This window comes from Phaseolus vulgaris, chromosome 2, assembly GCF_051622355.1.
Source record: "Phaseolus vulgaris cultivar YP4 chromosome 2, ASM5162235v1, whole genome shotgun sequence".
NCBI classification, from domain to species: Eukaryota; Viridiplantae; Streptophyta; class Magnoliopsida; order Fabales; family Fabaceae; genus Phaseolus; species Phaseolus vulgaris.
Genome location: NC_143499.1, coordinates 33,118,757 through 33,141,970, shown reverse-complemented (window position 1 = coordinate 33,141,970; position 23,214 = coordinate 33,118,757). Strand labels below are relative to the sequence as shown.

Genomic DNA, 23,214 nt, shown 5'->3' with positions numbered 1-23,214 from the left:
GGTTAGTGAAGCTAAACTGTCATTAAGAATTAGGTAATGCAACCCTAAGTGTGATCCATTTCACTAATCAGGCTCAATGAGGTTAGCCCGTTAAAATAATATAAATAGCACACATTTCAAGGAACAAGATACGTCATTTTATTACTGTGCACCTACCTGAGTGTCGATCACTCGCTTTACTGACTTGAGCGTCGGAGTGCCTTCTGCAAGTACCTCCCCCATTTGGCATTCACCCGAGACTAAGAGACGAAGGAGAAACACGAAGGCGAGAAGGATCCCAGTGAAGCCCTAACAACCTGCCCGACCGAAGGAGAAAGACAAAGACTTCAATAGTTCTCTAGTTTGTTATGAAACATAAATAATGTTCTTCTAATACTTTTTTAACTTATTCTAATGTCTTCATCTCTCTTCTATCATCTCATGGATGAGCTTGATAATTGAGAATAATTAAATGTGGTTTAAACAATATTAATTTTGCACTACAAGAAAATCATTAAATAAAAATTAATTTTGAGAAAAAAAATAATTAATTACTATATTTACTAAATTATATATTATTTTAAAGACTAAAAAAATTATTGGTATATAAAGTAGTTTATATTATTAATAAAATTTATAAACTAGTTTTTAAATTGGTATCTAATTAGTTATTAATGTTTTAACTACCAATTACTTTATATATTAAATTTATATTAATGCTAAATTATCTTTACTATATCTTTTGTTGGATATTTTTGGTAGACTTTTTTATTGATGAAAATTTTTCTCAATTCACTTTGACCAATAAAAATAAAATTCTAGTTAATATTAGTTAGCATTAGAAAAAAAAATAACAACGAATTATTGATTAAAAATAACCTCAATATGGTTGATAAAAAAATAATTATTATAGACATTGATAAAAAAAATCACAATAAATGTTAATCGAACCTAGTTTACATTCATAAAAAAAATAACATCTTTGACATTAAATAAGAAAACATTAACTAATATCAAACGAGAAATAACACTATAACAAAAACAAATCATAACGGTGTACATAAAACACTAAATTCTATTTAACATTTATAAAAAATTTGTAGGTAGTCTAACGTATGTTGGTCAAGAAAATCCTAACTAACCGTTGACCAAGAAGTAATCAAGACCTATGATGTTATGCAGATTAGTTAAAAAATAATTTTGGTGTAACGTAAAAAATAAATAATTCTTATGATGTTAGCTGAAAAAAATAAATATAATCGATTTTAATATGGAAGAAACATTCTTCAACATCTATCAAAAGTTAACGTTAAGACTATGATACTCAAAATTCGACCAAATTAACAGTTTTCCGATTTTACTCAAGCCGACAATGTGAAAATTAAAATCGAATTGAAAAGGGAATAAGAAAAAAAAGGACTTAAATTTAACAATACAAAAAATTTGAAATTTTAATACATAAAAAATTCATTCTCTAATTTTAAATAATTTAATTATTTTCCATAAAATTTTATAAGTTTAATTTCTCATAAAAATTCTCACTCAAACAACATTTTTATTTATAAAACATTTCATACTCTCTTTAGATTTTCTATCTCAAAACACTGTCACGCTATTCAGTGGAATGATGTTGAAATATGTGAGCTAATGGCCATTGGAAAAGGACTTAATTAGGCTTATGAACATGGCTTGAGAGGCCTGGTGGTAGAATCTGATTCTCAAGTGGCGGTTAATTTTCTGATCCTAGAATCAGAGCTCACCACTGCTCTTTTCATCTCATTCCTCCTTCTGCTAATAGTTTGGCTTAAGATGGATTTGCTATTTTACATGATGTTCCAGATTTTGTCTGCTGCAATTTAAATCATGCTTTGAAGAAGGAATGAAAATATGAAATAATTTCTCCAAACCAAAATTATTCAAATATCATTTTAATTATTTTCCCTTTTTATTTTGAATAAATATTCCATCCATCCTTGTTAATAAGATCCTTTTAAAAGAAATGGTTTGTCCTCATTCATAAACCCCTTTATAGTTGAATAATAATGCATTAGTTATTATTTTTCTAAAATAACCTTAGTTAATAATTTGAAATAAATCATAAAAAAATATTTTAATCCAATTTGAGAATATAAGAACTCATTCCAAAAGTTTCTCTCAACTACTTTAATTTTAAATATACAAGAAAAACTTGGAATAACATTATAAATTACAGATAAATTTATTATTTTCAACTCATTTAACCAAATTTCTTAAAAGATATCAATTAATTACAAAAGTCTCGGGGACGGAGGGAGTATATACTGTAACAAGCTATAATTCAATTTTTTTAATACGAATAAATCTTTCAATGGTGAGTAACTATGACTTCCTATAGATATTTTTCCTCTATTTATAACTTTTAAGAACCGACGCGAGCTTGCATACAAACAGTGTTCTTGTGCAAATAAAACTACGGTAGCCAGTTTCACAGTAGGTAAGAGAGTGCTGCATAGCATGAATGTGGTAAGATTGATTAACAAGAATGAAGATGAAGTTAAGTGTTATGAAAAGTTCTTTCCAATGTGCCCAAGTTTGCATTAGAGCAATGATCAATATCAACTCCTTAAGCAATGTAAGGTATTCTATAATTGAAAGCATACAAAAACTATCCAAGCTAACGAATTAGACAAACTGTTAACCAGAATCTCCACATTAATGGCTCATAGCAAAGCAATGGCGTACTGACCAGCTTGCACAGAAATTTAGAGAATAAATATTTGAAACTTAGGCCCCGTCTGGCTGTATAAAGGGGTTGGCGATCTCATCTGTACCATCAGTTGGGGACACAAGCATGACAGCAGTTCCTCTACAAACCTGCATTTAAATGAAATGTCTATTGCTAAGCCAGAATAATTCAAACTGTTCAAAGAAATTGACTGGAAAATTCAAAAACACTAGTGGAACTGTAGAAGTGCTAATAGTCGTGTGAATTTTCAACTTTCTTTTCCTTGCAGAAAATACTCAGGTTGGGATAAGTTGATAGAAATTAAAATGCAATGAATACTATCAATTGAGAAATCAGTGAGCGAAGCTCCTCTGATAACACAATACTCTAGAAATGAAAAGAAAATATGACTGTCACTGGTGCAACTCTTCCACCCTGGCCTTCACCAATATTTTTGTCCTCCCTCCTCCTTAAGTTCCCTCGTTTTAACATTCACAATTTAGTTATGACTTTTTATTCTCTCCCTGTTTAACCAAATGTACTTTTTTTACTCTCTCTGACTATTATGCCCATCATATCTCCCTCTCCTCCTGAACATGTGTTAAGGACCTATGACAAGAAATTCTACTAGAGACATTGCACATTCCAAAATTTATAGAATCTAAATAATGAGCGTATACATCTTAAGAAAAAAAAGAGAACTGACTATAGAGTAAAATACAGCTTTTCACTCTCAATAAACAATTAAAATGGCAAAAAATGTCAATTGCTTTCCTATACAACGCCTACTTTCTTAATAGAAAATTACAGTTAGAAAGGATTTTAATTTCTTTTCCTCGTCTCTGCTAATGCAGTTAGATGAGATGCTCTTATTACACTTCACCATATTTAGGTTCCAATCAGAACCTACTAAGGGATCAAGGGAGAAGACAGCGGCAAATATATAGATGTTAGAAAATGAAAAATGTTGCTTATGATTTGCAAGGACATAATTGATCTCTCCTCCATACTAGGACTGTAATTCTAATCAATCAATTAAATTTCTTACGAATACAAGATAAATATCATGTTAACTTGATTTTTAAACTGTCCTACAAAACTCACATACGCAAAATTTCAATGAAGCATGACATTCACAATAGCTAGGCCTAAAGTATCTCATGAAATAAGAGTAAGTTAACACACTGGGATCAGCACAATGTTGCAGTGGAAAAGAAAAGATGGAGATTTAGTTGTGAATAGTTAACATACCCAACCCACATTTCATTATGAATAATCAATTGGCAAAGCATTGGTTTGTTATTTTAGTTTTTCTCCAAAATATGAAATTTAGCCTAAAAATGGATTAGATTAAATGTGAAACGCACAAATATTGATCTATCACTTTCACATATTCATTTGGTAACTTTTAATAAGCTCGCATTACTTTAATTTGATATAGTTTATAACTATAACACATTATCTTCCTCTTTTCTCTATTCCATCTAAAAGTTTTCAGTTGAGGAAGAAAAATCACCAAGTTTCATATAAATTTGTTCACACATTCATGCATGTTGTGTAAATTTTCAAAATGGTTTGTTAGCATGTTTCTGTGAGCCAGAAGGTCCAATTTTGACACTCATTTAATGTTGAAGAAAACTTACAATTAGGCCAAGTTGTCTGGTCTGATCGGTAGTTTTGAGAGGATCATCAGGATCTGAAGCCCGAGGGACAAACACAATCTTCTTTTAGAAACCAGAAATGAAAAGACAGATAATTTTTAAGAAAACTAAATTATAATGCTGATAGTAGTAGAGTCACACAAGCATATGAACTGAGAAAACTGAATTTTCTCCCTTGACACATAATCATACAATATAAGTATAGTTGCATTGATATGTGATGTCCATCTACGCGTATAAACATTCCGCTCTGCTCTGTAATGAAACAATTCTGTATGGAAAATCCATTTTTAATTTGGACTAGTTAAAGCTGAAACAAAATTAAGTAAAAAGATGCTGAATTCAATCAGAAAATTAGAAAATCCAGGGCTTAATTAAAATCTGAATAATTTCAAATATCTTCAGATATGACATTCTGATGCTTATGCTATTTGGTACTAACACTTCAGCCCTAAATCATAATTATCATTATTGATACGATCAAACACACTAAAAATTTGGTAAGGCCTGGGAAGGTTGGCTGCACTACGCCAATGAGATGAAGATATTATAATCTTAAACTTCCGGTGTATATGGGTAAACAACTTAAGCATTTATTCATTTAAGTTTTATAAAATGAGAATTTGCACAAGCCTGGTTGTGGAACTTAATAAATAAGTTAAAAAGAGCTAACTTTAATAAGGTTCATAGTGAAGCTTGTGGTAATAAACTAGAAATCTTACATAAAGATGACAAGCTACTTTAATAAGCTTAAATAAGCTCTTCCAAAAGCTCCCTTAATCTGCCACCATATAGCTCCTTAGTCATAACCAAATTCGAAGGTTTTAAAACAGTATGTGACTGAGATTTTAGTTACAACGTTAAGATTTTGGCATTCACTGGCACCACAACCACATAATGACCACAACTGCAACCGTTATCAACTGCTTTTTTCCTCAATTTCCCACAACGATAAAAATCGCAAGGAATCAACATCCCACCCAATTATAAACCTTGGTCATTACGAATTCAATCTTTCAGCAAAAGCCTCTTTATATAGTTTTCAATGATTTCCTAAATACCAAAATTGTGATTTTGTAAAGACATAATAATCAAGCAACTTCACAACAAATCAACAACAACTAACAGGTTGCACCAATATTCGCTGAAATGGCTGGAAATTTTGTTCATGTACGAAGTCACAAACATAATAACAAAATAACGGATGCAAACAGCCAGTGCGGAAAATATGTCGCTAAATAGGTAATAGAAAAGGAAAACAAGAACCTGCAAGTATTTAGTTACCTCTTAAAAACTCCACAGCTTCATCTAGGACAAGGTTAAGTAACTGATCATACCCTTTCAGTGTCCCTGTCACTGCAATCCATCAAAATAAAATGTAAACAAAAATATACATGTAAAAGAGTTTTCTTGCATCTTAATCATGAAAGACAACTCTCAATTGAATACTTGAAATTTAAAACCGAATGAAATCTCGCTCATTTTAAACAACAGGTGAATGAATCACTAACGCTTTAAAAAAATCACCCAAATCATAATTTGAAAAAAGGGAATTTAGTGAACTAACCTTGTCTGCCACCAGTAAGCTTAACTTGAACGCCTTTGTCTACGAACTTCGCAAGGTCTAGAACGGTTTCTTTTCTGCCCGACTATTCAAATTTTGAAACAATATGAAAGTAAAGAAAGTAAAGAAAGAGAGATGAATGGCAGAGCAAAAAGAGTATTCAAACCAACACATCAAAAAATTAAAGAAAAGGGGAACCCTAAAAGAAGATGGAGAGATTAAATAGTTATGTAATTGGAGAATGATTAGGGTTTGCTGAAACTCACCATGATCAATTAACGTTGAGTAACCTAAAGAGAAGGAAGAGGAGAGAGTGGCAGAATGGATTTGAATATGTATAGAGTAGAGAACTGAGAAATAAGGCGTCCACCAAGGGGACACATGCCAGTCCCGTATATATAGATGGAGATAAGTAAAACAATTTCGAAATATTTTAATTATTAAGCGTAATTGGTTTAATTATTTAGGAATAATCTTTAGCAGGAGAATGAGAAACTTTTAAATTTAAATTCAAGATAAAAGATAACTTTGTTATGAAACTTATTTTTTTTATTTAAAAAAAAAACTATCATGTTAGGCAAAAAATTTAGACATCTCAATTAAGATTTGTTCTCCTCTTAAAAATGGGGATCAAAGATTATTAATGTCCATCATGAAAATAATGTGTATCTTACTAAACTTACTTGAAATTTTGCTTATAATAACAAACATTGGTCTCTTTTTTTGAAAGCCAAAGTGCTTAAATCAAAATACCAAGTTAGAATGGTTTATAGATCCTCTTCTATTTGGTTTAGGATTAAACAATTTTATGACATTATTCTTAAACATACTTTGATATGATTCCAATAGCACAACATGAATTATTCTTGACATTCTTAGGAATCATCTTGAGTTGGATATGAGATAGGCACTTTATCATAGAATTGGATCAAGGTTCTATGAACAAGAACTCACCAAGACTAGTACCAAAACTCAATCTCATATGGAAGTTCCATGTATTGTCAAATTGAACGCCAACTGAAAATTGAAAAAAGCCGAACCAACACAAGCTAAGACATGAACATAAAAAGAGAAGGAAGGAAGGAGAAGAGAAAGCTCATGAAGATGGAGGAATGGTTGGATGATCACGCCACTTAGAGGATGGTGACTCCAAGATGAGTGTGCAAACCGCTACTTGAGGTAACCATTGAACTCTCAAGATAAGACTAGTGAGGAAGGCACAAAGCTCTCCAATGCTCTCTCAAAAATTGAGTATAGTTTCTCTAATCAAAATTCAAATCTGAATTGTACAAGCTAAGCACCTTTATTTATAGCCTAGAGGTGCTGAAAAATAGGTGGAAAAATTCAAATAAACTCATTTGAAATTCCCACAAAAAACAAGTCACATGGGAGATGTGACCTTTTTCTACTATGACACCTCCTAAAAACTACACCTACACACTCTCCTAAGTCACATGGACAATGTGACTTTATTTTATATTTTCACACTCCTTTATTTAATAACCACACCTCCTAAAACTATACAAGAGTATTTCAAAGCTTGGCCTTGCCCCTCATGGGATGGACTTGGGCTCTTTGGGCTTTGGCCTTCTTGGGCTTGGGCTTGGGCTTTGGGCTTGGGCCTCATCTTTATTTTATGTCTTCTTTTAATTTTGAGAAGACTAGAAGGAAGAACTTCAAATGTGAGGGTGGATGTCCTCTTCCTTCATTAATAAAAGCCTCATTTATTTGATTCTCATCATACTCCTCGAGTTGGAGAGAATTCGTCCACGAATTCTGAATCCCTGCATATAACAAAGTCAGCTTATTCTTACAATTAAAAGTGGAAGAAAAAGGAAAACATGACTTAGCATTTGGAAACAATGGGATTTCAGAAAAGGAGGTTCTATAAAACGACCAAGTTGGAAAAATTTGTTTAGGAATGATGATATCTTTTGGAAAAAGTCCTCTTAAATGGTGACAACCATTAGGAGGTATGAAAAAATCATCCCTAACATTTTTAAACCAAGATGGTGGTGAAGTAAGAACCTTTGGTAATGAAAAAGATAAGGAAGGAAAACACCTTGGATGTGAAAGTATAAGACCCATGTCAACTTGGTCTTCTTTGTCTTTTTCATTTTTACTTGTGGTAGGTGGGTGAGTGAGGTCTTGTTTTACCTTGTTTAGCTTTAAGATTTGCTTTTGTGGACAATGAAGAGCTATGTGCCCAAAACCTAAACATTTAAAACATTTGATATTTGAAGTTTTGGTAGGTGACTTAGGAGTAGAAGGATTTGTAGTAGAAACTTTTTTTGGAAACAAGGTTTGTTTGGAAAAATTGGAAGGAGAATTTTGAGTAGAAATTTTGTTGGCATCCTTCCTAGAAGAGTTGTAGAAATCATCATCATGAGTATTTTTGAAAGTTGTTTTCAAAAGATAGGATTCCACCTTGATGACTTTGCGAAACACTTTCTTTAAAGAAGAGTACTCATATAATTCTACAAATTCTCTAATATCTCTTCTCAAACCACGTACAAACCATTTTATCTTTGACTCTTCATTAGCATGTATATTCATTTTAGTCAAAGTTGTTTCAAAATCTTTAAAGTATTCATCTACCATCCTATGTCCTTGAGGAAGCCTTTGGAACTTCAACAAGTGTTCCTTCCTAGAAGGAGGAACAAACCTCGCGTGCATACGCTCTTTCAAACCATTCCAAGAAACCACGGGAGGTTTCTTGCGATATATAATGTCCATGACAATTTTATGCCGCCATTCTTTGGCATAGCCCAAAAAGGATGAAGAAACTACCCTAATTTTATCGTCATCTTGGACCTTATACACATGAAAATAATGGTCAACCTTAGCCTCCCAATCTAAATACACATTAGGATCACTATCACCATTAAAACTAGGGACTTTTTTACAAGCAATGTTGAACACTTGGTGATATCTTTGGTCACGGTTATAGCTCTCTTCATGAGAATGATGGTGAGGCTTCCTTCTTCTATGTTCCTCTTCACGGCCAAAGTCATTTGAAGAACCTCTTGATGAAGGTCTATGTGAATGATGCCCACCATTGATAGAGTGAGATGGCCTAGCTTGTTGCACCTCCATCTTTTGCAATTTTTCTTCCAAACGCCTAATGGTGTGTTGAGCTTCATGCAATTCACCAAGGACTGAAGCTTTGGAAGGAGAGTGCTGCTTGTAAGATTCACCACTTGAATAGGCAGCCATTTGCAAATGAAAACAGCAAACACACAAAAACAGCAAACAAGTCAAGAAACAAAGTTAGCAAAAAAAATGAATTTGGCACCCAAATTGCCGAAGTAAATTTGGCCAGAAAAAGATGTCACTCTCAAAGAAATAATGTCCCTGCACCAATTTGATCTTGAGGTCTTGGAATCCTCAAATGAAATATGTCAAAGCAAGGCACACCAATCTCAAAGCCAACCACAACAAAACCAATGAAGCAATAAAGACAAACAAGAAAAAGTATAAGCAATGAAAGGCTAGAACAAAAGGAATACTAGATGTTTGACAAACTCAAAGATTAAAGAACAATAGACAAGCAAGAAAATAAGGAACTCAATGAAAAAGTAGGCACACAAAAGAATACCTAAAGAAAAGCACTAGAGTAGATGAAGAAAACAAAAAAAACGCTACTGGAAAATATTTTGATGCAAACTGTGCTTGATGTTCACTGATTTAACTGGAACGATATAAAGCGAACTGGATTATGAAATTTTAACCACACAAACTTCAAGATCTTAGCTAAAGAATGGCACTGGAATCACTTAAAAACAGTAAGCCAATTAATTGAGATAAATATTTCAAAATCGCTGACAGATTACCGTATTTTTTTCGGCAGAATTGTACACTTTTTGTATTTTATTTATCATTTTTTGTGTACTTTGAATTTTTGAGTAATTCTTTTTTCTACTATTTTCTAACACTTTGAAGAACACAAATCCAGAATTTCAGAATTTTCCAGTGAGTAAATCAATTGCAATAAGGAAAAACAGTAAGCACGTTTTCAGAAAACAGAGGAATTCTAATAGGAATGAAAAACAGAATTATGAACTAGCAAAGACATAATGGAAAATGATGTATAGGAACTTGTATAGGTCTAGAATACAAGCATGAACTCAAACTAAAACAGAAAATGCACAAAGGATCAAATATCAAACTCAGAAAATTATATGACACCAAAGCAAGAAACAACAAAATCAATAAAAGTACTACAAGAAGTGATGACAATTATGGAAAAACAAGACTAAGACAAAACTTGTATGGATTCAAAAAGGAAAATACTCAAACATATGATAGGCAAAAGAAAGAAAACAGCAAGCAAACTCAAAAAAAGCCTAAAACAGAACCGTAAATTGCAAGAAATTAAAGAGCTCTTGAAATTAAAGTGCAACACTACTCAAAAATTAAACAAGAACACACCTAAACTCATGATACCACATGATATGATTCCAATAGCACAACATGAATGATTCTTGACATTCTTAGGAATCATCTTGAGTTGGATATGAGATAGGCACTTTATCATAGAATTGGATCAAGGTTCTATGAACAAGAACTCACCAAGACTAGTACAAAAACCCAAACTCATATGGAAGTTCCATGTATTGTCAAATTGAACCGATTAAAAATGGAACAAAAGGCAAGATTACCGAATAGAAATGCTGGAAACTTAAAAGCACCGAACCAAAATCAAACAAAAGAAGAACAACCAGCTGAAAATTGAAAAAAGCCGAACCAAAAAAGGCAAGAACACAAGCTAAGACATGAACATAAAAAGAGAAGGAAGGAAGGAGAAGAGAAAGCTCATGAAGATGGAGGAATGGTTGGATGATCACGCCACTTAGAGGATGGTGACTCGAAGATGAGTGTGCAAGCCGCCACTTGAGGTAACCATTGAACTCTCAAGATAAGACTAGTGAGGAAGGCACAAAGCTCTCCAATGCTCTCTCAAAAATTGAGTATAGTTTCTCTAATCAAAATTCAAATATGAATTGTACAAGCTAAGCTCCTTTATTTATAGCCTAGAGGTGCTGAAAAATGGGTGGAAAAATTCAAATAAACTCATTTGAAATTCCCACAAAAAACAAGTCACATGGGAGGTGTGACCTTTTTCTACTATGACACCTCCTAAAAACTACACCTACACCACTCTCCTAAGTCACATGGACAATGTGACTTTATTTTATAGCTTCACACTCCTTTATTTAATAACCACACCTCCTAAAACTATACAAGAGTATTTCAAAGCTTGGCCTTGCCCCTCATGGGATGGACTTGGGCTTTGGGCTTGGGCCTCATCTTTATTTTATGTCTTCTTTTAATTTTGAGAAGACTAGAAGGAAGAACTTCAAATGTGAGGGTGAATGTCCTCATCCTCCATTAATAAAAGCCTCCTTTATTTGATTCTCATCATACTTATTGAACTATTGGTACAAATACTTTTATTAATTTTTGGAATGACAAATAATGTTCAACTCCTTCTTTATCAATCATTGTAGTGGTGCTTGGTGGTTCTAGAATCTCGGATACAGTTTCTCATTTCTACATTGGTAGTGATTGGAGTATTTCCTTGCCATTATGCTAGATGTGTCATTTTTTGAACATATCATGATGAGACAAGAACATAATATTCTTAATTGGATTCTAAAAGATTGTGGGTGTTTCACTCTTAACTTAGCTAGGATTTTTCTTGGATCCTGAAATTCCCTGTGACTGGGATAAACTCATTTGGTCTTCATATATATTTCCTTCCAAAACTCTAGTTTTCTGAAAAGTTTTTCAGGGCGATTACCTATAAATTAACACATTCAACATAGAGATTTGCACATATGTTTTATGTGCATGCTTTATGAAAAGAGGGAGGAATCTATTTGCCATTTATTTTTTGAATGTCTTAATGTTATGCATATTTGGAGTTGGATTTAAGAAATTTTCTTTACTTTATATTAATTAATATTCATTTGATGTAAAAATTACTATTTTTTATGTTTGTTGTTGCTTTAATCTGACTTCAAAATTGACAATTTAAACACTCATATATTTTGGTCAATATACATCCACGGTAAAAATACCCACCCATTTTTTAGTTTTGTTAGTGTTGATGGTAAAGTTAGTTTTTTTATCGCATCAAAGCATAACGTAAAATGACTAATTTTTTTATTTCTTCTATCCATGTTTGACATTCTATATGACGTAATTTGAGTTTAAAAATCAAAGCAAAATGCTTCTTTTTACTACTAATTACTTACCAATCATTTTAATTTATAATTTTATCCTGATTATAAATCTTCAAATAATTTACATATATGTATTTATGGTAGGTAGAAATTAAAACGATAAAATAGAAAAAATTATAAATATTTTATTAAAATAAAAGAATTGTTACATTTATTTAGGAATACTATAGTTAGAGATAATTTATGATGCATTCCCTTTCCCATGGAAAGGATGGTCCTTATATATATAATGATGTTTTTGGTAATGTGATTAATTCTTGAATCTGGATAGTTATAGATGGCTTCCAACACAGTTCGTAGGTTGTCTTTTTGCTTTGAACTCCTTTTTCTCATCCTTCTACCTACTTTCTCTTCTGTTCTAGCAACTAGCACGGTCGAGGGATTCTCAATCCAAGAAGCATCTGTTTACGATCTCCAACTTGCTTTCCGGAGAAACCAGTTAACCTCTAGGCAACTCGTTGAATTCTACCACAACCAAATACAAATCCAAAACCCAGTTCTGAGAGGAGTGTTGGAGTTAAACCCAGATGCTCTTGCAGAGGCTGACAAAGCTGATCAGGAGAGAAAGGCCAAGGCACCACACTCTCTTTCACCACTGCATGGAATACCCATTTTGGTTAAGGATAACATTGCAACTAAGGATAAGATGAACACCACTGCAGGTTCTTTTGCTCTTCTGGGCTCTGTGGTGCCCAGAGATGCAGGTGTAGTCACTAGGTTAAGAAAAGCTGGGGCTATCATCATAGGGAAGGCCACTCTCAGTGAGTGGTCACATTACAGGTCCGATGCAGCACCCAGTGGTTGGAGTGCCAGGGGAGGACATGGAAAGGTGGTTCATTTTCTTCTTTTATATTACTTGCTTAGTTTATTTTATACTTTTGTAGAGGTTAGAGAAGAAATTCAAATTATGCATGTGTCTTTACCAAACAATTTAATCTTTTTGGAGACTATGCACAATCCCATTTGAAATGTTCTTTCACTTACTATCAGGTTGCTGATAAAAAAAAAGAAAATTACTATAAGGTTCTTTCAAATGAATTCATTTAACATTCAATGGGTTCTTCACATGACACTCGGTAATGAAGTCTTTTTATTATAAAATATTACTGATGAGTTGGGTATAGAATGAAATTAAGATGGAGTAGAAAGGAAAGAAAATATTAGAGATTAAGAGGTTTATAAAAAAACTGTTGGGGTTTCATAGCAATTGAAAGGCTATATAAATTGGTGGAATGAGAATGTTATGGAGTGAATGATTAAAAAATAAGGAGTTCACTAAAGTGCTTTTATTCTGCAGAATCCATACACAATGGGTGATCCCTGTGGATCCAGCAGTGGATCTGCAATATCAGTAGCAGCCAATTTGGTGGCAGTGTCGCTTGGTACAGAGACAGATGGGTCTATTTTATGCCCTTCAGATTCTAACTCAGTAGTGGGTATAAAACCAACAGTAGGACTGACTAGCAGGGCAGGGGTAGTTCCGATCAGCCCAAGACAAGACACGGTTGGGTATGTCCACCAAGTCCATTTGCTAGCATAATTAATTTCCCTGTTCAAATTATTTGAACTAGATTCAGTGTGTAACATTCTGTGGGCTGGTGTAGACCAATTTGCAGGACTGTAGCAGATGCTGCTCTTGTTCTTGGAACTATTGTAGGAATTGACACCAATGATAAAGCAACAATCAAAGCATCAAAGTATATCCCAAAAGGAGGCTATGCTAAATTTCTAAGGAAAGATGGGTTACGAGGAAAGAGACTAGGAGTTCTGAGACATTTCTACGATTTTGGAAGTGATACTTTTCTGCATAAAACTTTTGAGCTACACCTAAAAACATTAAGGTAATGAAAATTACTACTTGGCAAGAATATTAGTTTATTGCTGTATTCAGTCTCATGTGTTTCTTACAAATTCAGGGAAAGAGGAGCAGTTTTGGTTGATAATTTGGAGATAGAAAACATTAATGAAATTTATAGCGGTACAAGTGAAGGTATTGCTATGGCATTTGAATTCAAATATTCCTTGAACGCATACCTCAAAGACTTAGTTACTTCCCCTGTGAGAAGCTTGGCCGATGTGATAGCCTTCAACAATAAACACCCAAAACTGGTAAGTGCATGAGAATGTAACATCTAGTTAATGAAGAAATGTAGATATAATATAAAACATGACACTAAAACAAAAAAACACCAATATGAACTATATCTAGCTTTATTGTTTTGATTAACCTATGATTGCTAATATAATATTGGTACGGAAATGGCAGGAGAAAGTTGAGAAGTATCGACAAGGTCTCATGCTGCAGGCTGAGAAGATAAGTGGATCTAAGACACTGAAACAAGCACTATTAAACTTGACAAGATTGTCACAAGATGGGTTTGAGAAAGTAATGAAAGGAAATAAACTTGATGCGGTTGTAGTACCTTTTGCAATCTTTAGTCCTGTACTGGCTATTGGAGGTTATCCTGGAATAACTGTTCCAGCAGGCTATGAAAAGGGTGTGCCATTTGGAGTTTGCTTTGGAGGTTTGAGAGGCTCTGAGCCAAAGCTCATTGAAATTGCCTATTCCTTTGAGCAAGTAACTATGATCAGGAAGCCTCCTCCACTTCCAAAGTTATAATAAGTAATCTTCTATCCTTCACATTATCATTTACTTATGTTATATATATGATGTGTAAAGTAGTTTGAAACTTAAACAGGGAGGTCGAATTGTATTTTAAAGTTTTTTTAATTTTTAAATATCGTTTAAGAATGGTGCTTCAAATTATACTTTTATATAGCAAGTAATTTGTTAATGATTCATTTTTAAATTCAAATTTCGTTTGATAAAATATATCATACATAACTTCAAACTCCTAATAGATTTACTTAATTAAGTTGTTTTTCAAACTTAGTTTTAGTAGTGGTTCTTTCTCTTGATGCAAAATATAAAAGATGAGAAAAAAAAATATTATATTTTATATTGATTTGTCTAACACGTCAGAATACATTTAGTTTTCAACCAATAGATTGGGTTTCACTAGACAGACTAATGTTGCAAAGTACAATCGAGTATTATTTGAGATCGTAACTACTCTTGACTAACCTCTTGAGTATTATCTTGGGTCGCAGCCACTCTTATATAACCCCTTGAGTATTATTTGCAATTGTAACCACTCTTAGCTAACCCCTTGAATATTCTTTGGATCATAGTCATTGTTAGATAACCCCTTGAGTATTCTTTCGGATAGCAGGCATTAATCCCATTGAGTATTCTTTAAACTCAATCACTAATGACTAAATGAGTATCCTTTGGAAGCAACTACTTTTGACTACAAGAGTATTCGTTGTCAAACAGTCACTCCTGACTAACATAAGACATTTTTTGAAAATATGATAAACAAATTATTGGTTTTGCAAACAAGGGAGGGATTACCTCTTTCGACGATTACAAGGCTTATGCACTCTCTCCTAATTTGCTAGATAAACACTCATAATGTTCTCTATGAAGATTTTTAGGCACAAAATCTGACTGTTTTAGCATAGTGCAATGTCCACTCTTGCATTTTTCTTCTTGATGAATGACTTCAAACATACTTTGAAGAATATAATCGTTCCAAATTCGTTTATGGGTCGTTGAGAAGCTTCATCCCACTTAAGTCCTTTCTGCTTCTGCCGAACTTAATAGTGGACGATGCATTAAATACACTCACACAATTTTAAATGATCTTCTTCTTTACACAACATCCTAGATAGCTAGCAAAACTTATCTCCCTCGGTAGCATAACTTTTGCATCAAAATGTGGTTAAAATGCACAATATATTAGGCAACTAGTTGAATTAGAGTTTACATGTGCTGGTGTCAGGTTGTTGTTGAAGCAAACAACCTTAGCTATTTATTGAATAGATCATTTATTGTGACTTGAGCTTGGACAAATCTTCTTGACAGACGAAAACAATAGACATTTCCTACAACATAGAATAAACACACACATATGTTTGTGTAGTACGATGTTAGCTTATATCTATGTGCACATCGTCAAATCATATGGAAGCATTCCAATAGTTTGGTCAATTTGCAACAACATTTGCATGATGTTCACTTCATTGAAAATGGGCTCTTTCACAATTACAACGACCTTTTGATGTAAACCTTAATAGGTAGATCTGATCTTGATCAACTCAAGAGGTGTTGGAGAAGAGAAACTCCATGGATATTAAGAGATGATTGACGAAAGCAAGGAAACCATGGAGAAACCCATTTGTTTTGTATTAGTTTCAAAGGAAAAACAAGAATAAGTAAAGAATTGAAAGTAAAATGGATTGAGATAAGAAAAAGGAGAAGAACATACCACCTTCAACTCAAGAACCAAAGGATAAATGTAAAAACATTCATCACTTGAAAGTTTATCAATATAAGAACCAAAACAAAAGTAGAGAACTCCTAGACTCTCAATGTAAAATCGCAAAGGAGAATTTCATTCAATCATCAATGATGAAGTTACAAATGGAGCAGATTCCCTTTTATAGATGAGGAGCTTGTGTAAAGAAGTGAAATGGATAAGGAAATGGAGTTAACTTTTCTAATCAAGAGTTAACTCCACTAAACATGATTAACACCTCTTAATCCCTTGAAATTAAGAAGTGCACCTGGGTAGTTCCTTAAATCTAGGTGGATGTAATGATTACTTGTGAAAAACAATAATGACTTGAGTAGAATGTTCATGGGTGGTGCCTAAGGAGTTCTAATGGACACAAGAAGACTCTTGAAAGTTTAAAGGGTCAAGTGTAAGAGTCAAACTACCTATGTGCACATGAAAATGACATGTGCTAGTTTAGAAGCTCTTGAAGATACTTTTAACTCTACAATTTTGTTAAACGCTCCTTAAAGTTCCACTCATCAAGTTCTAGTTTGTCTAAAGACTAAGAAATTACTCATGTACAAGTCCTTTAATCTCATCTCCAAAGGTAAGTCTTCCTCTAGTTAGCCTCCCTTAAAATCTCCTTCTTATTTCTTCTTCTATGTGTTTCTTTGTCACGCTTCATGTCTTTATTCCCTTAAACTCATTTTCTCTTTCTTCAACAATTTTTTCTTCTATCATTTATATCATCACCTTCTGTATAATCATCTAACAAGCTACAAGATTGATCTTCTTGTAAAACTTCTCATAAATGTCTTGTTGCCAAAATATTCTCTTGAGCAAGGAAACATATTAGGTGTCTGTAGTATTATATTTCATTCCTTTAATCACCCACGATAAGTTTATGCGAAAAGTTGAAAGGAATGACAAACCTTTTCAGTTCAATCACATGATTATTCGATCCAATTTTACATAAAATCGTCTTAAGAACAATTTCCCATCAAATAACTTAATTTCTTGTACTAGATCTTTATATCAAATGACAACAACTGAATCCAATATTTTTATTTAATTATTGCCAAGAATTATGATACAATTCTATCAAACAATACAAACGTAGTTAATATAGCATTATCCATATCTATACAACTTAAACCTAAAAAATATATATAAAATCATATAACTATAAATATTTTATACTATTTAATTGACCAACAAAAGGAAAATAAATATAAATATTATAAAAAGAACAAATTGATTCGTCTTTCATGAAATTTTCAAATTGATTAATATATTGTTTTTTAATAGTAACTTGGTTTTTCAAACTTTGAAATAAATATAAATAATGCTAAAAAATTAATAAATATCAATATTGTTAGAAAATTTAAAATAATTTGTGCTGAATATATAAAAAAATAATTTCAATATTTTTTTTTGTTACATGTGAATTATTGTATTAAAAAACTTTCCAAATATTAATAACATATATTAATAAGAATGAATAAAAATATAAAAACAGGAGGAATATTGTCAAATTATAGTTTCAAAGTTGTAAGAAACAAATATTTTCATATTTTAACGATTGTTTAGCTTGAATGCTCATATGGTGAAACAAATCACTATGAATTGTTTAAGAGATCTTGATTTAAGAATGCAAAAACAGAAAATCTTCCATATCTGTGATCTTTATTTTTCCATTTCTAAATTTATTTTGAAACTAAATACTCATTTATTTCTCAGCAATGCCAAAATATAATAATTTCTAAATATATCTTGACTTGTTATAAACACAATAATTTTTGTAATCAATATTTTCTAAATTTACACTAATATTAATATAATTTACTTCAACGTTATTTCCTAGGGGCAAAATTTGTCAACATTGATATTTTAAATTATAATATGATCATTTCTAAATATATCATTAGTTTTAATTTTTATTTTCAAAATTTTATTCGATCATAGTATAAAATATTTCTTTTGGTCATAAATACTCATATCCAATAAAATAGAATGTTAGTGTTGTAAATTACAAGGCAAGAGAACTTTAATGGTGAGTGCTTTTTTTTTTTTTTTTTCATTTTTACTTTTCCAAATTTATGGTTCACTTTCACTTTTTTTTTTCTTCTTCATTTTTTTATGATATTTGCATCAACTTGACATAACCATTACATTCACATGAAATAACAATAATGAAAATGGTTATTTAATTATTTATTCTCGCATGTTGATCTCGATCGGACTCGGAAGTGAGTTCCAGGTTGAAGCGACTTTGCTGGGATGTTGAATCGAGTTGAAGACACTTCATGATGAAGGGGACTTCACTTATTGATCACACTCTGACGATCAAATCAGTGAAAACATTCAAACTATAAATTTGTATCAGTATAGGGTTCAAAAAAGCTTACCTTTACTCGGGGTCTTAAACCCCTTTTATAGACATTCCTTCAATGATTTTCATCAACCAGAACATTATTTCAACAACAAGAATATAATCTCAATAATAACAATTTAATTTCAACAATAACTACATTATGTTAACATGTACCTTTTATTTTCGGGTACACTGCACATCATCCCTAACAACTTTTATTTGCATTTAAAATATATATACACTTTAACTAATTCAGTTATTCATTCAGTTGTTTTTACTTTAATTTTCCTTTCCGTGTAGACCACCAAAGATTTGGGTCGACATCATATTGTGTCATGGGCTCATACCTGCCCTAGGCCGAGTTGGGTATTTCTCACATAACCTATCTAATCGAGTTTACTACACTTAAGTGCTTGGGTTGAGGATCCGAGCACGTTCGACCAGTACACAAGCCCCTCAGGCTCGAGCCGAGCTTGACAGGGCAAAGAGGCTCTTCAGTGCTGGCGACTGACATGACATTTTCTCAGGGGGTAGCTGGGGCGCGATTACCGAAGCGTCACGTGAAAAGACATCTCACCTTACTTAATGTGGAGCATACATGTGGCACCTGCATCAATGGTGGGGGAGTCCTGTCGCTTCACCTTCCTCCTTTTGAATGTATGTTCTTTTTCCCCTTATTTCCATCACTCTGCCTCCAAGCTTTCTTCATTTTCATCACTTTGCCTCCACACCTTCTCCAGAACTTCTCTTTCACACGCCCAAAAAACTAGGTATTCCTTTCCCACTTAACTCCACTGGTGATCATCATTCGTTTCATTGATTGCATTATGAGAAATGTATCTTTAATTTATGCTGATTTGATTCATTATGCATATCCTAAATTACATTCATATTATGCTTTTGTTTATGCTTTAGTTGCTTTCGATGATGGATTATAGTTCTGCATATCCTTGGGCTAAAAAGGAACTCCTAAAAGAGACTTCTTATTACACTATCCATTTACGAATTAGGGAATTAAGGGAATCAGTGGCATTAAGTAAGAAAGACCAAGGCTTAGTAAAGGTTGTAGCTTGTAAGGAGGATGAACCCATATGTAGCGATGAGTCGTCAGACCATGATGGTCCATTTTTCTTTTTCTATGCTACTTTCTTTAAAAATGTCATACTCCGTCTACCCTTGTCCATTTTTGAAAAGGAGTTGTTGACCGAGCTAAACATAGCTCCCGCCCAGCTACATCCAAATAGCTGGGCATTCATCCGAGCTTTTATAATTCTGTGTTCACAGCTCGACATTTCGCCGACTGTGGAAGTTTTCTTGTATTTTTTCGAAGCCAAACACTTGGGTCGCCAACTATGGGTCTCTCTAAATGGTTCCCCTGGGAGAGGTTTACTTACCCTCTTCCAGTCTTCCTAAAAAAAATTTAAAGGTCGATTCCTCAAGATCCGGGCTTCGAAAGAAGATTTGTCCCTACTGGACGACTTTCCTTTGTATTGGACTTCTAATCCTAGGTTTCAAAGTGCTCGACGTTTGGAAGATCTGCCTCCAAAGGACCAAGGAATTTGCAAATTTTTGACAAGTTTGAAAGTCGCCTTTGATACCTCAACGTTGTTGACTAAAGAATATCTTCCTGGTGCCCTCAAAGCTTATACCGATACTCCTCCTTTCCTACCTTTGAAAAAGAAACTTACATTGTAACCACTAAGCATTTATTCATTTTTGCAGATAGCATGCTCTCCAACATCAACAAGGCTGAGTTGGTTGAGCTCATCAGGAAGAGCTGAAAAAGAAGGTGACTTGCAAAGGGGGAAGACCTTGTCAAGGCCACCAATTCCTTCAAGCAAGGTGCTGCTCAATCCTACTTCGTCGGATTTGAGGCTGCCTTAGAGCAAGCAGCGATCCATCCCACCATGGATTTTTCAGAGCTAGACCTAGGTAAAATCGCGGTAGATGGACAACTAATGGGGGATTAATTCAAACTCTTATGGATTGTAACATTTATGTGACTGCCGAACTTGTTTAACATTTTGAACTTTTTGTCTATATTTATTCAGTACCTTTGAATTCTTGGGTGCATACTGTTTTTGAAATTTAAAGGGTTTACTTACCTCATTACGAATTTACTTACATCACTACGATTGCGTTTACTTACATCACTACAAATGCATGTCCAAATGCAACTAACTCACCTTTTCCACCTTACACATAGCATAGTTAACCTAATAGGGTCTTGCTAACTTAGGTGAAGTTGGACTCAGATCAATGAAACTTTCTCTTAATCGGAGAGACTAACCTTTTCGTGGATGACCTCCCTAGGGTTAGGGCAATCTTCCACTTCAACTTGACTTGTACTATCTTTTTATCTGGGCATTTACTACACAACTTTATTTCAGGAGTCATGTAAAGGGCATGACATCTTAAGTTATTTGGAATATTCCTAAACTTGGGTATGGTCAAGCTATCATTGCCTCCAAATTAGGTTGTCCTACAACGTGAGTACTGCGTCTATTCCATGATATCTTACCTCACAGGGCACGTACTTGGATAGTTGTATCTACTTTGAGCTTGGTTGTCTTACCGTGCGCTACCTTGTGCCTGTTTTAAACTAATTTATCTCACAGGGTGCCTATGCTTGGGTAATCGTTGTTATGCTGAGTTAGGTCGTCTTACCATGTACCACATCAGATAGTTCATCAAATTAATTTATCTCATAGGGCGCCTATACTTGGTTAATCGTTTTTTCGTCGAGTTAGGTCGTCTTACCATGCGCCAAATCAAATAATTCATCAAATTAATTCATCTCATAGGGCGCCTATACTTAGGTGACTTCATTTATTCCGAGTTAGGTCGTCTTACCATGTGCAAAATCGAATAATTCATCTGTTTAGACTTATTCATCTCATAAAGCGCCTATACTCGGGTAATCGTTCTTACGCTGAGTTAAATCGACTTACCATGTGCAGAGTTGGATAATTCATCTATTCAAGTTAACTTATTTCACACATTTTTCCCAAGAACAATTTTACTATTGGCGACCTCATTAAAATACCCCTTATGAGGGAAAAAGAGTGTCACCTGAAACAAAAATACAGTGTTCAAAAGAAAAGAATGAAAACCTATGCATCTTAACTGAAATAGAACTTAAGATTTGTTGCATTCCACGTTCGTGGGATGACTCCTCCCTCTAGGGTTTCCAGCTTACGTGTTGTTTGCTAGTGCCTCGACGCGGAACAGGCCAGTCTACTTTGGAGACAACTTGTTCTCAATCTGGTAGGGGTGGGCCTTCCTCATCACCAAGTCGACAACCTTGAATTGCCGATGTTTCGTCTTGGTCTTGTGCTTTAGCTCCACCCTTCTCTTTAAAGCTTTCGAATTTATACGAGCATGATCACGTACCTCGTCCAACAAGTCTAAATTCACCCTTCTTCCTTCGTTGGATTCTTCAACATCATTGTCTTGAAACAATGTTACAAGAATCCTGTTATTTCCTTCATGTACATATGAAAAATATTTGTTGGAGCAAGTTTGACATGTATACATATTTATAATAAAATAATATAAAACTGAGAAAATTATAAATTATATAATGAAGTTATATTTGTATAATTTAAACAAAAAATAAATTGTTTTAATATTGGTTGTAAAGAGAAAAAGAGAAGAAACTTAAAGTTTTTGAAGGAAATGAAACTCATTGGAAAGAAAGGTTTGCATATATGTTTTATGTGTACGCTTTGTGAAAAACACGAAAAATCTATTAAACATTTATTTTTTAAATGTTCTAATGCTTTGCATATTTGGAGTTGGGTTCGACAGATTTTTCTTCTCATTTCTCTAAAAAGGATGATCTTTTTTCTTTTATTAAGAGTGATGGTAGTTCTTCGGTTAAATTGATTAAGCTTGCTGTGATAACTTTTTCTATTTGGATGATATGGCGTATGAGGAATTAGGCTAGATTTCAGGATAAGATTGATGTTTCTAGAGCTATTTCGATAATTAAAGATTTAATGTCTAATGGGAAATTTATCTAAAACTTCAATGAAGAATTATATGTTGGATTCCAACGTGATTAAATTTTTTGGTATTAATACTCGTACTGGTAAAGTTGCCTACTTCCTATTAGATGGGTGTTCCCTTCACTAGACTGAGTTAAAATTATATCTTGGTCTTGCTATTTGTGGGGGTATTTTTCGTGAGAGTATGGGGGAATTTATTGGTGTTTTCTTTGCGTTTCTTGAAGTTCAGACTACTATGGTTGTTAAGTTTTTATGAAGCTATATATGAAGGAAGCTCAAAAGATGAGATTTACTAATATATGATTTGAACGTGATTCTGCCTTGGTTTGTGATG

The 23,214-nt window shown here is 33.3% G+C and overlaps 2 protein-coding genes across 2 annotated transcripts; one reads left to right on the top strand and one right to left on the bottom strand.

Moving 5' to 3' along the window:
- Positions 1-2,468: 2,468 nt before the first annotated feature.
- On the bottom strand, positions 2,469-6,343 carry EMB2816 (Small nuclear ribonucleoprotein family protein). The gene is made up of 5 exons (XM_068620369.1): positions 6,175-6,343; positions 5,912-5,993; positions 5,629-5,700; positions 4,327-4,379; positions 2,469-2,832 (listed from the first exon to the last, which is right to left on the bottom strand). Exons 1-5 carry the CDS (start codon positions 6,175-6,177, stop codon positions 2,743-2,745), a joined length of 300 nt encoding a protein of 99 aa, XP_068476470.1. The 5' UTR covers positions 6,178-6,343; the 3' UTR covers positions 2,469-2,742.
- Positions 6,344-12,339: 5,996 nt separating this feature from the next.
- Positions 12,340-14,920, top strand: LOC137817132 (Amidase family protein). Its single transcript, XM_068620370.2, has 5 exons — positions 12,340-12,985; positions 13,454-13,665; positions 13,761-13,997; positions 14,073-14,265; positions 14,423-14,920. The coding sequence occupies exons 1-5, from the start codon at positions 12,434-12,436 to the stop codon at positions 14,774-14,776; spliced, it is 1,548 nt and encodes a 515-aa protein (XP_068476471.1). The 5' UTR covers positions 12,340-12,433; the 3' UTR covers positions 14,777-14,920.
- Positions 14,921-23,214: the final 8,294 nt, after the last annotated feature.

Excerpts from the sequence above, each read along its gene's own strand:
- LOC137817132 (XM_068620370.2), top strand. The coding sequence starts at position 12,434 with ATGGCTTCCAACACAGTTCGTAGGTTGTCTTTTTGCTTTGAACTCCTT. Across the intron at positions 13,998-14,072 it reads CTACACCTAAAAACATTAAG|GGAAAGAGGAGCAGTTTTGG; the intron begins GTAATGAAAATT and ends TTACAAATTCAG. Across the intron at positions 14,266-14,422 it reads ACAATAAACACCCAAAACTG|GAGAAAGTTGAGAAGTATCG; the intron begins GTAAGTGCATGA and ends CGGAAATGGCAG.
- EMB2816 (XM_068620369.1), bottom strand. Across the intron at positions 5,701-5,911 it reads GCTTACTGGTGGCAGACAAG|TGACAGGGACACTGAAAGGG; the intron begins GTTAGTTCACTA and ends GATGGATTGCAG. Across the intron at positions 2,833-4,326 it reads CCAGACAACTTGGCCTAATT|GTTTGTAGAGGAACTGCTGT; the intron begins GTAAGTTTTCTT and ends ATTTAAATGCAG.